Genomic DNA, 18,296 nt, shown 5'->3' on the forward strand with positions numbered 1-18,296 from the left:
TGATGAGATCATCAATAATAACATAGTGTCAAGTTGCAGGGTTCAAGAACTCTTGAAAAAATATGACTTGGATTCAAAATTGCTGGAAAAACTTGTCAGTGGTAGTTGCTTGGATTGCGAATGCACAAACAATGCACGCATGTCTGTTGGAAATGTGACATGTCAGCAAATTTTTTCTTGTTGTGGACAGCTGACCGAATATTTTCCTATAGCAAACTGGTTGCGCCCTTTGAGCAGCTAAAAAGGGTGTCGAGTAGTTATGAATCTTTGGTGAATGAACCTGTTGTCAAATTAGTAAGCAGTTTATTGGAAAGACTTACAAAGGAAGATCCCTTTCATGGGTTCTGGAATGTCAAAAACATTTCCAGTGCTTGTTTTAAAGCGTTAGGCTGCTGGCAATTTACATACGAATTATGTACACCTAGAGCGATTTACATGAAGCAATTTTGATATTTTTTTAACTTTTACACTGCTCTATTTAGCGGTAAGATAAAAGAAGTAATTAATTTTACAAAAAACCACTTTGACGATTATGTAAAAAAGTTTGAATGACAATTATGTTGGATATAAGTGTTATTTACTATTGAAAAAAATTAAACTTTATTGAGATTTTTTTTCATCAAAGTATATAGTATACTATATATTTTGATAAATAATGACATATGCCAAATATATTTTGATAATCAAATATATTTTGATAATCAAATATATTTTGATAATCAAATATATTTTGATAAATAATCAAATATATTTAGATAAATAATCAAAAAATTTTGATAAATAGACAATAAATTAATATTTCATTTAATTATTTAATAATAGTTTAAAAAATTTAAAGAAAAGAAAAATTCCAATATAACATTTCTTTATTGTTTTTTGTTGAGTTATTTTTTTTTGGTTGCATTTTGCGGAAATTTATTAAATTGCGATAGTTTCGATATCTTTATAAATAAAAAGATAAAGAGAATTTTATGACGTCAAACTCACATTAAGCTAATGCATTAAGCATTCGTTTTTTAAAACAAGGCCTGCACCTCTGAAGCAACAGTGTGATGCGATGCAAGCAGTTTAACTGCTGGCATAGTTTTTGAAGTGGCTGGGGAAATAGTAGAAGACTGTACATGACTGAGGAAACAAGATGACACAGCTCATATTAATCTCACAGAGTTGTAAGCCGTGACAAAAGGAATTAATCTAGCAACAAAATGGGGATTCGAATATATTACCATAAAGTGTGATTTGGGTTCTGTCAGCTGGTTGAACTCCTTAATTATTGATTAAAAACCTGTTCAAGTACACAATCTTGGAGAACCTCTTGTCTGTTGCTGGTTGTCGTTAATTGAAATCCTTGTGAAGGAGCGTGGTATACAAATACAACTTTTTCTGGTTAAATTAGCAGAAAAAAAGCCGACACTCTTACGAGGGTACCATAAAACTGACTGTATTCATTCAACAATGACAGCAAATGTCGTACCGTCTGATGTGAAATCATTTCATAATCAATTTTTATTTTCGGTTTCCTTTTTAAAAAAAAATAAATAAATTTATAGGAAAATGAGTCTTTTTAATGTCAACTTGAAACTGTTTTTTTTTTTTTTTTTTTTTTTGCTTGTATCCATTTTGTTGCTGAAATGAGAACCACCCTAAAAAAACAAAAATATAAGAGTACAGAAATTACCTTAATTATTAATTTTTGTTTTACATTTTTCTATATAAATTTATTTTAATTTCCTATTTTGTTAGTTTTGCTTTCCTTGTTTTTGAAATATCTTTGTGGCCGAAAAGTATTGAAACACCTAATATATAAAACTTGCAAACAACCGTAACTAAATAACTAAATGTTGTCTAAATAAAAAACTTATTTGTGAATAAACGAGACTGGAAACTGCATGCGTCTCCTGGGAAGGCTTGGTCATACATCTAAAATAATGATTTGAACCGGATTTTACATCGTATAATTTTAAACTTTTTAAGTAAAATTAGTTGACATTTTTATACTAAAATGTGAACAGCAAGTTATTTAATTAACTAAAATCCAACAGTAAAAATAAACATCCTGCCATAACATTACATCTATTAAAAAAAAAAAATCATCTTTTAAATTGTTATTTTGATTGATATTTGCTAATTCATAAAATAAAAACTACATAAAATTAAATAAAAGCTATTAACAGTAACAAAAAAATATCCTGTCATTACATTAGCATAGAAAAAATTTATAACCTATTTAATTTATCATTAACACTTTTAACATTAACAAATTAATAACATATAAACAACCTTGTTAAAGAAACTTAATAAAAAGAAATCAATCACTAATTTATTTATATTAGTTGCTATTGATTTCTCATTTTTAATTTAATTTTAAATGCTACTTATTAGTCAGTTTTACAGTAAAAATGGGTTCTTGTGATTTTGGAAAACTGTCAAATGATACTTGTCATAAAATAAATTGTTGTTAAAATAATTGAAGAGATTTGAGCGTTATGGAGAAGATGGCAGAAAAGAAATAGTTTGGAGATCTGGAATAACAGATGACAAGTTTTAACAATCTGCCATCATCATGAAAAGATTTAAAAAGTAGAATAATTCCTGAAACTAAGAACTATCATCAATTTAACCTATATTTTAATTTATTTAAAGTTAATAGTATCTATAGATACCAACCCTCAGAATTAGGGTTGGTATCTATAGACAGAATTAGGGTTGGTATCTATAGGGTTGGTATCTATAGGTTGGTATCTATAGGTATATGTTGTGTTTTTGTTTACAGGTGCTGACCTTGCACCTGTAAATAAAAAAAAAAAAACCAGTAAACTGATGCACCTGTAACAAAAGTTGAACATGTATATTCTGACCATTTTACACATCTAAGCAAATCTTAAAACAATCTTAACACTTTATATTTTTGTATTTTATTTTGTAAGTAATTAAATAAAACAGGGAAAAAACAAAATTTTGAAGACTATAGTTTCAAAGTTATCTTGACTTTGTTAAAATCAAAAAAAAACTTTCTAAAAAAAATTAGTGAGGCATGGCCCCAGGTCCCCAGCTCTATGGACCCTCTGGACGTCTGCCCTTGAAACAATACTAGTATATGTTTATCAGGACTACACAAATGCTGAAATTTTCAGAACACTATTTTGTCTGGAAAGTAGTGAAAATTCTATTGCAAGAGTCTGCTACAAAAAGTGAGCATATAACCCTCCTCCCTGGTTTCTTGGGCCGTGGAAACAACTTTAACATGCACATTCATCAGCACTCCTAAAATCCAAAAAGTTTCTAAGCTCGGCTAGTCTGAAAGGTAGAGAAAAATGAATTGCAATATTCCGCTACAAAAAGGTAGCATGTTCAATTCTCCATATATATAGAAATTCATATATTTGCAGATCAAAACCCTTATATTTTTTGAAAGATCAATGAATATAGAATGACGTATAAAATTTTTGTTGTTGTTGATATTATCAAGGCCACATGGGTTTTTTCGGCAATAAAAACAGATATATAAATAATTGCCTGAATTTATTTAAATTAATAAATAAATTTACTTAATATTAATTAATTTTTATTTTTGATCATTGGATTCTTCACAGCTGAAAATTGCCAGGTACAAATTTTTAGGTAAAAAGATCAAATATTGTAAATGCTATGTGACTTGAAACCTCTTAATAAACATTTTCAATTCTGAGGGAACAAAAGGGGCCTAGCCATTATCTGCTATAAGTAAAATGTTCATATTTCAGGACCTTCTATCCAGAGGCTAAAAATTTCAAGGAATTCTTACATTAGTAAGTACTCTCAACTGTATAAAAATTAAGAAAATCTGAGATGTATTGTGACATGGTCTTGGTAATTTGACATAAAATTACCCACCAATTTTTTAAAAGGTTTTTCATTATCAATTATACACAAGGCTGATAATTGCAGACAACCATAAAACTCAGTTCAATAAATTTTTTTTTTATTATATCAACTAAATATATTGCTTTATAATTTAATAACATTAACTTTGTATGTATGTGTGTGTGTGTGTGTATATATATATATGTATATATATATATATATATATATATATATATATATATATATATATATATATATATATATATATATATATATATATGTATGTATATGTATATATATATATATCAGGCCTTGTTACAAGATTTTGCTGCATAACGAAAACATGTAACGCATTTCAAAGTAACTCAACTCACCAAATATATTTTGTATTGTTAGAAGTTATATTGCGTCACTAGCGTCTTTTCAAGTACCGCATTGTAATTAAAGTTATTTTATTAACACGTTAAAAATCATAAAATAATCATAAAACAGTTTTTTTTTCTCACTATAACAAAAGTTACAAATAAAATCTAAGTTCCTATTTGAAAAATCATTTTTGTTATTTTTTTCAAATATGAACTGAAAAAATTTTTTTGTACAAAATATTTTTTCATAAAATGTAGCATAATATTTGTTTATTTTCTTATAATTTTACAGTTGGTTTTTGGTTATTTTATTAACTGTTAATAAAATTTTTTTTTTTTTTTTTTTTGTGAACTCTTTTTAATAATGTTTTTAAACAATAAAGAGTTTTTTTAAATTATTTATCAGTTACCAATAACATATTCGTGATCATAATTTATTTTCATAAATTAAACGAATGTTATTAAAACTTTACGTTATTGAATTGACAATAAACTTAAAATAAAATATCTTATTAATAAAATATTTACATCAAAATAAATCGTGCATTTTTTAAACTATTATGACAAAAAATAATTTTTATATTTAAAAGGAATTTATATATTTAATTCCTTAAGATAAAGCTTAAAGCACTTTATTTTCTTTAACTAATTTTTAACAACAACAAAAAAATTATTAAAATTTTGTTTCTTTTCTGTTTCTTTAACAAAAAATCTATTAGTTTTGCAGTTTAATGCTTTTACTTACGACTTTATTTCTTCTGAATAAACGTCATGTAAATGGTATCAAAAGATAATTTAAATATTCTAAAAGATAAAAGTTTTTGTATAACGCAAAACTGCTGAACGCATAGGCAAATTGCCTTTTCACAGGCAAATCACCTTTTCACATCAAAATGCCAGCTGCGTAACGCTTCTTAACAAGGCTGACACATATATATATATATATATATATATATATATATATATATATATATATATATATATATATATATATATATATATATATATATATATGTATTTATATTTATATTTATATATGCAGGGATGAGCCTAGACCTTTTTGGTACTGCTGAAGTGGTTAGGCACCCAAAAAAATGTCCCAAAAGTATATTTGTTTTTTATTTTTATTTTGCTTTTTTAATAAAAATAGGAAAAAAAGTTTTGGTTTCAAATGCAGTAGAAACTAATTTTTTGTATATTTTACAGAGTTCATTTTTTCTTCATGACAATAAAATAAATTAAAAAGTAATTATGTGTCATAACTCGTTTAGTCTTTAAAACTGTTATTTATAACTATAAGAACTAAATATAACTAGTAGAGCTTTAGATTTAAAAAGATGAATCAAAACTTTTTGGGAAACTCAATTTAAAGTTAATCTAATGTATGAAAAATTTGTTTTTCCGAAAAAATGTTTTTATAATATTCATTTAGAGTCAACTTAACCAAGCTAGTTAGCAATTAAAAGTTAATTGTTTTAAATAATAAATGAACAAAAGTAAAAATTTCTTAATAACAATAGTAATTGCACAAATTTAATTTTTAAATAAATAAACTTTTGATCTTTGGCTATCTATTTAATTTTACTTTAGGAAAAAAAAAAAAAAAACGAAATGAAAGTTTTTAGAAAGTTTTGCTTCTTTTTATATTCTTTTTGTCTTTAATAATAATAAAAATAATGATTACAACAACCTTTAGTTTAAGTTAAATAAAGTTTTTTTTTTTGAGATTTATTAAGTTTTAGTTATTTTTAAGCTTCAATATCTTTAATCTGTAAAGAATTCCCTAGTAAATGTAATTTATTCAATGTATACAAGTTTTTTTATTATACATTTTTTTAATCAATAAGTTTACTGTAGTTACCTCTTTTATTTAAAAGGCACTGTGAAGCACTGTGAAAATTATTTATAATTATTTAGTAAAAGTTAAATGAACAGAGTTGCTAACATTTAAATTGAAATAAAAATTAAAGTTAAAGTCAATACGGTTACTAAATGCTTTGTATTCGAATAGTTATTGTCTATATAATATTTTATGTTATATATAGACATTAGTTATTTGACTACAAAGCGAATAGACAAGCAAGACTTAAGCATTTGATAAGCATTAACCCTCTGAATTAGGGTTGGTACTTGGCAATCATGACCTAACTGCCAATCGGTAGGTGACTAAAATTAACGAACTGGTTAATTTGTGTCGCTTGTCTGGCAACCAACCAAAAGATAAAGTGTACACCCCTTATATATATATATATATATATATATATATATATATATATATATATATATATATATATATATATATATATATATATATATATACATATATATATACATATATATATACATATATATATATATATATATATATATATATATATATATATATATGTATATATATATATATATATATATATATATATATATATATATATATATATATATATATATATATATATATATATATACACTCTTGCTTGTTTGTTTTGAAGTTTTTCCATAAAATGTCAAGTTTCTGTCTTTTTTTTTTTAATTTATTTTAAAGACCAATAAAAGTTTAAAAACTTAAAAAAATTTTTTTTAAGTTTTTAAACTTTTATTAGGCTATAAGGTGGTCGATGTAGCAGCAGGCTATAAGATAGTTGTTGTAGCAACACTCTGCCTATGTTTTACATTAAACAAATAAAAGTACAAACATTCTGAATGTTTTTTTTTTTTAAAATAATAAAAAAAAGCATTAAAATGTTTTCAAAGCATGAACATTTAACTCATAATTAATATATTTTCAATGAGAAATAGCAGTCATCCAATATTCTGCCCTCAGAATTAGGGTTGGCATTCAGCAATGCCAACCTGACAGTGTCTGAAGTCTGCAATTTTTTACTTACCTTTGAATTTTATAACTCAATTTTATTAGAATAAAATAAGCTTTATTTACATTCTAAATAAAATAATTAAATTAAAATGAATATACAAATGTTTTATTTAGATATAGTTTATTGAACATAAGGGCCTAACATACCTTTTATTTAAAATCTGAAGGATATAATTACTTAATTAAATAAATAAAAGTTAAATATTTTATTTGAATTCTTAATTAAATAATACAAAAAAACCTGGAAAAACTAACCTTTTCAAAAATTTAAAAAAAAAATGGCATTAAGAACATTTTAAATAAATTCTAAATTGCAATCTTTTAATTTAAAACCGAACAATGAAAAAAAAATGAAATAAAGAACTTTTTTTAAATATTCTGAACAAATTGTTTAAAAACATAGCAGCAGAATGAATGTTTTATTAAAATTCTAAATAAAATTATTAAAATTAAATGAAAAAAAAACATTCTTTTTAAAATTCAAACGCAAACGTTTTATTTTAATTTTAAATCAAACAATTAAATTAAAAAATAAAATCGACAAAATATTTGTTTGTTTTTCAAATTTTAAGCAAAAATTAAAAGAACAAAATAGTGAAAAAACTGTTTGAGTTTGCATAAATCTGCAAACTCAAGCAGTTTTTTTTTCCTGTCAATTTTATGTTAACATTTCTAAAATACCTGACCTAAAATGGTTTAATGTTGGCAGTATTTGGTTGACCTTATTTTTCCTAATTCTGAGGACATATTTCTAGCTGGAGTATAACGTTCAGAAAATCTTTTTTCAAACTATTGTGACATCAACATGAAAAAAAAATATAAAATGATAAAAAATATACATATTTAAAGGTCTAAAATATGATTAAAATATTTTTGTTTTAATTATTCTTAAAGATAATCATAAAAGTATGTATATTGCTTTAAGTCCCAGCTACTAACTGTTAAAACAAAGAAGAGGAAAAAAGCATAGAAATGGAAATGCCCACAGATAATATAAACCCCAAATTTTTTATTATAGTCATAACTTAAATTCGTGAAAAATATAAAAGATGCAGTTTTTTAAGGTGGCATCCTCTATTGGAAAAATACTGTATTTACCTTGTTATACAAATAATGTAAACAATATCAAAAAATTGTTGTGAGTGCCACACTATAATTGAAGCATTTCATTTCTAAGAATCAAAATGTTTAAATTAATAACTTTATTAAAAGCTTAAACATAAACCTCTAATGCACACCACAAAAATATTAAGTTACCAATAAAGTTATGTAAAGAGTATATATATATATTTTTTTCCTTTTATAATTCGCCTCCCCAAGGCCGAGAAGGCCACTACAGATGAGGAGGGTATTTGTGGTTATAACCCTCTCTCAACTCTATAACTCCAAAACACGAACCTTGACGAACAAGGCCGCTTATTCAACATTTAACATCCAAGTATAAAAATGTTTGCTTTAACATTAGAATTATACATCTCAAATAAGTTAAAATAAGTTTTTTTGAATTGTCTCTAAAAACTTTTTTTTTTTTTTTTTTTTTTTGCAGAATTTTATTTGTTCATACTATTATGTTTTTGCTAGTATAATCCTATATATTTTTTGGGGGGTTTAAATTTTGAAGTTGAAACTCTTTATTAATTTTTATAAAAAAAGTTTTTAACAAAGTGAATAAAGTGCTATTAATATTATTTTATTTGTAGTAATATTTTTATTTCAGGGTTTTCCTGGACAAATTTTACCAAATCCACAAAATAACTCTTTTCCTATTCCACCAAGAATGCAAGATGGGTATTTGCAACCTCCACCAAACTCCCATGGAAAAAACTTCTCAAACAACCAAAATTTCTCTTTACAAGATGGTTTAATGCCAACTCCATCTGATGGAAATAACAGATTCAATTCAATTAACAATTTAAATAATAGGAATGATCAGGGAAGGATGCGTCAAGGTATGGGAATTTTGGGTAATGGTCAAAGAATTGATGATTCGCCAAGATCTATGCACCGTCAGGATGGAATTTTAGGAAGTCCAAACATTACAGATCGAAATTCCATTCAAAATAGAGTGCAAGATGAAAAAGTTTCATGGAATCAGTCAAAAAATATACCATCTTTAATGGAACAAGTTTCACTGGATAAAAACAGATCTTATCAAGTTAGTAATCTGATATTTTTTAACTCACATTATTCACATTTCAAATAAGATTTCGTATTTTTTGTACATAAAGTTAAAGTTAGTTTTGAAAACGTTAAACTTTAATTTTAAAAATTAAATATGTAAAAATTTTATTTGGGGCCATGATTGGGGTTGAAAAACTATTCCAGGATCAGGTCTATTCATAAATACTAATACATCCTATAAATATAATATGTTAAGCATAAATATCAATACATCTTATAAATATTTTGTCATTAATTGAAATATACATTATACCTTATTCAAGCCTTCTGAGGGAAGGTGCACAGTCTGAAGCTTTATCTGACCATGCATATGATATTTTGTTTTGACAACTTGACCATCATACTAGGCATATTTTGATAATTTGTGTATTAAAAATGCGCTGAAAAAATCAAACTAAACTGAAGAGAAAATTAAAAATGAGCTAACTGTAAACTGAAAAGAGAAATGAAATCTTAACAAGTAATAAACAAATATAACCAGTAAACATAATAGCATGAAAATTTTTTTAAATTTAAAAGTGTTTCAATTAATACTTTAAAGCTAATAATTTTTCACATATCACTATGTTAGTGTAGTGTTTATATTGATTTAATTTGATATATATGCCTTGACAGTAATGGTGGGCAATTGTCTGTGCCTGCCTCCACACCCGTGTAAGTCAGTTTACACTGACAAAATTAAGCTTGTGCAAATATACAGTTTTTTTTTTTTTAAACAGCAAAACTTAATGTTTTTTATGTTGAGTTGTATTTTACTTACATAAACAAAAATAAATATCACATAATTATGCAATACTTTAAAAAAATGTTTATTCATTGTTACAATTTTGTTACTGTCTTCAAGGTAAAAAAGTTTGTAATTGAAGATTTTTTTAATATGTTTAAACATTTTTCTAATTTTTTTATATGTTTATCAAGTTATCTTTAAGCTATCATATGAAAGTAAAAAAGTAATTGAAAAAAAATGTTATTAAAATGCAGCAGAAAAAGCTATCAAAACACGGTGCAGAAAGTAAATCTAGAATTATTAAAGGTTTTTTTTGGCATGAAGCATTACTTTATAATAATTTGTAAATTGAAATATTTATTTTCAATCCATTCATTTTATGTATTATATTAAAGAACAATTGGTTTGTTAAATTTATGATAAGCAAACTGATTTAGTAAAAACAATATTTAATTTTTTTATTAGGCTAAAGATAATAAAAAATATACCAAAACGAAAGTTAATTTTTTTAAACTTGCAAGATGAAATGTGTTAAAAGTTTTGCGATTCTAGATCTTGTAATTTCAATGTTGTAGAAACATGTTCTTATTTTACAATTATTTACTTTTACATAAAAAGCACTCATTTAAAGTTAACAAAAGAATGTTTTACAATATCTAACCAATAAGTAAATTAAATTTCCTACAAGATTTATATCATAACACTTTGTAATGCTGATTATACGTTATTCACAGGAATTAAAAGTATTTTATTGATATATAATTTATTGAGATATTAGGAAAAAAAAAGTTTTTTCTTGTACCAGTTTAAAATTTAAAAAAAGTAGTCATTCAATTGAATGAAAAAATAAATGAATTTAAATTTTTATTGACCCTATTTTATAAAAATGAGGACTTTTTATAAATTCTTTTTGTATATATTTCTTTGTATAAACATTCCTAAAGATTGAAGTTTTATTTTTAAAATTGTTGCTAAGTATAGCTTTTAAGTATTATTTTCATATGATTATGTTTTGATATGTTATCCTGGTAGCAGGGATGCGGAGTCCCAAAAGGGTGCCGGCTTTTATATCTCTACTTTTTCCAAGTCTGTATTTTCAGAAGCTCTAAACATGTTTGTTGACTTAAGATCTGCTATAAGAAAAACATTAATGAATTCAGAGTCCTTGCCGCCAGTATACCTAAGGACTCCAGGTTCAAAAAATGATTGTTCCTCTAACCTAGAAGTCTTAATTTTTTTCTTCTTAGTAGTCCATGAACATATTTATAAAGGGTGATTTTTTTAAAGGTATAGGATTTGATTTTAAAAAAACAAAAAACACAAAAAGTTTGAAAAATTGATGAAATCTTTGAGTCGATAGAACGATCAATATAATTTTATATTTAAAGATTATTTCATGTAAATGTTGGCTGCAGCTCTGCTTTAGATGGCCCATGTGTAAAGTCCAATTTTGGCACACTCTCTCCAACATACCAGCCGATATCTCATGAATAAATGCTTCAATATTGGTTTCCAGTGCGTCAATCGTTGCTGGTTTATCCCTGTAGACATTAGCCTTAACATGGCCCCACAAAAAATAGTCCAAAGGCGTTAAATCACACGATCTGGGCGGCCAATTGTCTGGCCCCAAACGTGAGATAAACTGTTCACCGAACTCGCCTCTCAGTTGGGCCATTTTTTTGTGTGCTGTGTGGCATATGGCACCGTCTTGTTGAAACCACATGACAGCCAAGTTCCATTTCGGGCAAAAAAAGTTTGTAATCATTGCACGGTAGCGCTCGCCATTCACAGTAATATTCCGGCCATTGTCGTCTTTGAAGAAGTACAGCCTGATGATGCCACCGGCCCACAATCCACACCAAACTGACTTTTTTGGGATGCATTGCAATGCTTCTGGCTACTCTTCACTTTAGATGCGGCAATTTTGCTTGTTAAGGTATCCTTTCAACCAGAAATGAGCTTCGTCGCTGAACATAATTTTTCAACAAAAATGTGGATCTTCCTCCAACTTTGCCAGCGCCCACTCACCAAATGTTAAACGTTTGTAAGGTCGTGTGGCTTCAATTCTTCACTAGCTGTATCTTATAAGGTTTTACACTCAAATCCTTTTGCAAAATTTTACACGTAGTGGGGTAGCAGAGGCCCAATTGCTGCAAATGGTGGCAAATCAACATTTCATGGTCATCACTAACACTGGCAGATACAACTGCAATATTTTCTTCAGTCCTCACTCTACGTATGCATGTTGGTAGTTAGAAGAAGTTAGAAGAATTAGAAGAAGTGCACAATGCACTCAATGTTGTAGTAGATAATTACTGTTAGAACATCACAATACATTAAAGCATCCATCCAATGAAATGAGGCTGTATTTTGACTAATCCAATACCAAAACTTGTTTCATATATATCAGCATTTTTTGTACTTCTTTGTATACTTCAATTGATGTTTTATTTGTTTTAGACTTAAGTAAATTTTTTTCTTCTTAATTTAACCTTGTAACCTTAATTTAACCTTGTTCTTTAATTTGTTTCTTATAGACTGTGATGTTATATGGTCTTCTTTGATTGAAGTGTTTCTTTGATTTAGGTGTTTCTTTAATTGAGGTGTCCCTCTGATATTGTGGTTATCTTGAACTTTCAAAGCTAGTTTAGCTGAAACAAATTTATTTTTTTTCACATTAATGATGATCAATTGAACTGGTATTCTTGCATTTTTGTCCTCTGCCAGCCACACTAACAATGATTTCAATCATGTTTTTTTATGATTTAGGACAGCATGATAAAAGGAATTTCAGTTTCTTTTTGGATCTAACAGTTGGGTTTTCCTATATTTTATTTATGTATAGTTTTATATATGTAGGGTTTATAATGTATAGTTTTGAATTAAAAATCTAAGATTTTAATAGCTTTTAAAATATTACTAAAACTCTTTAGTTCTTTATTGTTTTTTGTTTTGTTTTTTTAAAGATATTTTTTAATGAAATTCTTGCACTGGTCATTCAAACTTCTTAAAACATTTCAAAACATTTTTAAAAATTCTTCAATTACAAACTTTTTTATCTTAAAGACCCTCACAAAAATATAACAATGAACATTTTTTTGTTTTTTTATAAAAAATGTAGTACTTCTTAAAACAATATTTTACATATATTAAAATGCACTAGATGTTTTTTACTATTTTTATTTGTTTGGTTAGTAAAATAGGACTCAATCTAAAAAACATTAAATTTTGCTGTTTAAAAAAGAAATCCTATATTTGTCCAAGCTATATTTCGCCTGTGTTTACCCAGGTGAAATTTAGCTTAGGCAAAAATAGAAAAATTTATTCCACACCTATGTAATGACTTACATGGGTGTGGAGCCGGGCAATTGCCTGCCATTCAAGCCGAGGCCTATATATATACATACATATGTTAAATGTAGCTAATCTGAATGTTGAGAAGGAAAAGTTTGCTTTTTTTTTTAATTTTAAATTTTTAAAACATTCTTGCCTATTATTTCTGTTACTTAATTTGTCATTTCAAAGTTTTGTAATAATAAAAAAGTTTAAAATCAAATATATCAATAAAAATCATCTAATTTTCTTATTACTGATTACTAATATCAAGTAGTTGAATTTTTGCTTCTGTTTTTCTAAATTCAAAGCCATTTTTTACATCACACTTAAGGAGGAAATTATTTGAAACTTCAAAGCATTAATATAAAAAGTTAATAAACAAATTTTAAGAAACAAATATTATTTGCATTGTGTAATAATACTTACACAATGCAAATAAGTTTACATTGTGTAAGTATTATAGAATGAGTAAAACTCATTCTATAGTATTTGTTTCTTAAAATTCGTTTATTTACTTTTTAAGCAAAGAAAAGCTCTGAATCAAAAGAATTACATGAAGCAAAAGGACATTCAACCAAATATTAGTCAGTTAATATTAGGTTTTTGTATTTTTTAGACTATGAATTAAAATTATTTTATTTTCCTATTTCAAGTATATTATTTCAGCCGGCCAAAGTGGATATATATATATATATATATATATATACACACACACACACACAGGGGTCGAAATAGCCACCGGACATTGTCTAGTACATGTTCTGTAAAAAATGATATCTATCAGTCATTTTGTCCGACCCATATTTTATATGCATTTATTTTATAATCATTTTAGTTGTTCCAAAATTATTAATGAATTCAGTATTGTATATAAACTTTATTTTTTGAACTTTTTATTTTTTATACAAAACAGAAATTTAAGTTGAATACACAGCTACATTAATAAAATATGTCATTTTAGAATTAATTCATTTTTCAAAAACTGAGTTAAGTAGCCCAGTTTTTATCATTTATATTAATACATTCCAATTAGTTATTGTTATTAGTTACAATTAAAAAAATTTATGTTTTAGTATTTATTTTATTTTTTGTCCAATGGTTTTTATAAATTTCAAATGAATGTTTCAGCTTTTAAAACCCTTTTTAAATTTTATTTTATTTAAACTTTTAACATAATAATTATTTTAGTACTTATAGAAATCAGTACTTTTGATTAAACTATTAAATTTAAGTTTTTATGTAAAGTTTGTTTTCGTGTCAAAGTTTTTCGCCATTATTTGTGATTATAAAATAATTATAGATTGAAAAGTTTGGAGTTTAAAAGATATATATATATATATATATATATATATATATATATATATATATATATATATATATATATATATATATATATATATATCAGGGCGTGAAAACTCAACAAATGTGCAAACATTTTTTTTTAAAAAAAGACAGCAAAACAAATTTCAGGTTTCTTTTTTTCATTTTGCATATGCAAACGTTGGCCTTTGCTTAAAATTTTTAAAAAGGAATACATTACTTCAGCAATTTTTTTTCCGAATAATTACGCGATTGATAGTTTTTTATTTATTTTATAAACACACACACACACACACAGATATATATATATATATATATATATATATATATATTATATATATATATATATATATATATATATATATATATATATATATATATATATATATATATATATATATATATATATATATATATATATATATATATATATATATGGCTATTCCACGCTGGAAGAGATAAATTTCGTGTTTTAAAAAATCTTTTTTCAACAGGTTTTATTTCTTTAGTTATAGTTTAAACACCTTAAAATTATTGTTAAAATAAATTTGATGAATGTTAGCAACTGTTTGTTCTTTTTATTATTCGAAAAAGCGAGTAAAATTTGCGGGCGAGTTATTGCAATATTTTAAACAAAACATATCCATATTTTTGTTTAGAAAGAATCTTTGAGATTACATATATGTCTTGAGTAAAAAAACTTTTACTCTTTAAAAATAATTAAAGTGTTTTTTTGTCACTTACACATCTGCAAAAATTACGTTGCGTCACTGAACTAAAAGCTAAAAAAGTTTAATTATCGCAATGAAATTATGCTTTATGGCGAGGTTTTTTTAGAAATTATATATTTTAATGTAAACTTTTAATCATTACTAAAAAAAAAAAATTGGTCAAAAAGCATTGTATTAACATATAGTTTTAGTTTAAAAGCTGTTGCGTCACTGAACCCATCGACGGGATAATTAGCGTTTTATAAAATAGCGCAGTAAGGAAGTCAAAATATCATCCAAAAGTTCAGATTTCGTTGTGGGTTTTCAAATTTTTTCAAACTCGAATAAATTTTTGCATTTTAGTAGTGTGAAGGGCTATTAATAAATATTGGTAAACTTTTGGATTTATGTTAACATTTTCTTATAAAGTTGTGAATCTTTAAGAAATGGAATTAAAATTAGAAGTAAAAAAAAAACGTTATGCAGAATACCAAGCTAATTATGTTTCTCGGAATGCTGATGAAAAGAAAGAAATGTCCAGAGTTATATCTAAGAGATATCGAGAAAAATTGAAAGCTGATCCTAATAAAAAAGCAGCTTATGCTGCTAAAGCAAAATTAAGAGTTTTAAAAAGTCGCGCTTTAAAAAGAAAACTTTTAAATCAATATCAAAGACCAAGCTCATCTTTTAAAAACGTTCAACAAAGAGGAAAAGCATTGAAAAAAGTTTTAAAAGCACTACCAACTTCAAAGGAGAAACAATCTTTCTATTCTTTCAAATAGCTCTGCTTGTAAAGATAATTCGGGTCTACCTCCAGCATGTTCAAAGCTGTATGGTCTTTCTGAAAGCGATGTTTTAGCAGTTGTAAACTTTTTTAATGAAGATGAAGTTTCCCAAATATCACCAAACAAAAAAGATGTCACTCGAATTCAATTATCTGACGGAAAAGCAAACAATATTCAGATACGTCATTTATATTATACGCTAAAAGAAGCTTTCGAGTTATTCAAGGAAAAGCATCTGCACATAAAAATTGGACTCAGCAAATTTTGTGACCTTCGTCCACGCAATGTAAAATCAGTTACAAAATTTCCGCATAATGTTTGTGTTTGTAGTTTGCATGAAAATATACGATTTGCCTTAAATGCATTAACAAAATCAATTCAAGGGCCTTCAATCAAAGTTGGATCTGAAATGATAAATAACTTTGTTTGTGAACCGTACACATACAATTGCGCCTATGACAAATGCGTTGCATGCAAAGGTATGAAACAGTTCGATAAACACTTGCAAACTGTTAATACATTTGGTTTCCAAGTATCCTGCAACGAGTGGAGAAAGCCTGAAACTAAAACATATGCAAACATCGAAGACATTTCAAAAAAGTCTACTGTAACAGAACTCATCCAACACATATCAGCGATGCGTGATAAGTTGGTTAAACACGCATTTGTAAAGAAAAACCAATCAACAATTTTTAATAAACTGAAGGAGGTTTCGATGAGTATTAATTCTGAAATTGCGGTAATCCAAATTGACTGGGCTGAAAACGCTAGGTGTTTCTATCATAATGAGCCACAAGCGGCTCATTTTTGTCAAAATCAAGTTTCTATCATGACCCTAGCAGTCTGGAACATTGAGTTAAAAACATTTGCCATAGTTTCAGATTCAACTGATCATACTAAGTCTTCCATTATACCGTACATTGACAAAATCCTTCACTTTATTCCTGATCAAGTCAAAGAAGTACACATGTTCAGCGATAATGCCACTTCTCAGTTCAAAAACAAAAACATTATGGCTGCAATGGTTGTGTTTGAAAAACGTTTTCATAAAAAATTCTTCTGGCATTTCTTTGCAGCGATGCACGGGAAAGGAGTGGTTGACCGAATGGGAGCTACTGTTAAGCGAATCGCAGCCCTGAGAGTTAAAACTAGTCAATACGAAATCAGGCCAGCAGCAGATTTTGCGTTCGCATTACAAGATTTGCAAATATCTGTAATTCACATGTCAGAAAACGATACAAGACAACAAAAAAATGAACTTGGATTCAATTCAATTTTAAGTTATTCAAGAAAAATCAAAGGTATATCAAAATCACATTATTTTTATGTTCAGAATGATAATGTTGTTCCGATGCTATTTTCACTTGAGTATAATTAAAATTTATTACAAAATAACAAAACTTTTTAAAATGATTTTAATTTCGTCTTTTTGATTCGTCACTGAATATTGCGTCACTGAACTCATGTTTTAATTTTTGCTGAATTTAACTGAATTTAAAAGTATGCTGATAAAAAAACACTGAACTCATGTTTTAATTTTTGCTATGTAGCAGTGTTATGTTAATACAATTGTGTTTAGTTTATATTATAAAATTTTAATTCAAGATTGATTTAGAGTAATAAAAATTATTTTTATTACATTTACACATGAGCTGCATTTTGGTATACTGTCCAAGTATATGGAGAGTAGTGCTGGGTGGCTAAGTAAGATTAGGTGACTGGTGTCATTGGATTTTAGAGTAATATTAAATAGGTGCTTTTTTGGTGAAAACCATTTTTAGGGGAATGTAGATTTTCTTAGCCCGGTAAAATAATTACAAACGAAATGTTTTTATATAAAAAAAAAAACTTTGTATATTACTTATAATACTCTCTAAAACAATTTCTTTTAACATTTATGCATAAATAAAATTGCATGCGCTGCATTTTATGAAAGGTCGTACTTCAATTATCTTTTTGGAGCATACTTCGCACCTTCCTCAACTAGAACTATGCTCTGGCCAATGGATGCTAAGATTTTCCTTTCGAATTTATACTGGAATAGGAAAATTTGAATATCTTCATTTGTTAGTAGACAATTTGCATGATCAACTTGATGAAATTGGTCGACCAATTTTTGGTGGTTTACTTATTGTTACTAATGATTGTGCCACTAAT

The 18,296-nt window shown here is 26.4% G+C and overlaps 1 protein-coding gene across 1 annotated transcript in view; it reads left to right on the plus strand.

Moving 5' to 3' along the window:
- LOC100201447 (uncharacterized) overlaps positions 1-18,296 on the plus strand; it is a 44,110-nt gene that overhangs the window by 8,258 nt on the left and 17,556 nt on the right. The window contains exon 2 of the mRNA XM_065799823.1: positions 8,798-9,235. Within this exon, the coding sequence (XP_065655895.1) occupies positions 8,798-9,235 (438 nt within the window). The remainder of the gene's footprint in view (positions 1-8,797; positions 9,236-18,296) is intronic.

This window comes from Hydra vulgaris, chromosome 06 (assembly GCF_038396675.1).
Source record: "Hydra vulgaris chromosome 06, alternate assembly HydraT2T_AEP".
NCBI classification, from domain to species: domain Eukaryota; kingdom Metazoa; phylum Cnidaria; class Hydrozoa; order Anthoathecata; family Hydridae; genus Hydra; species Hydra vulgaris.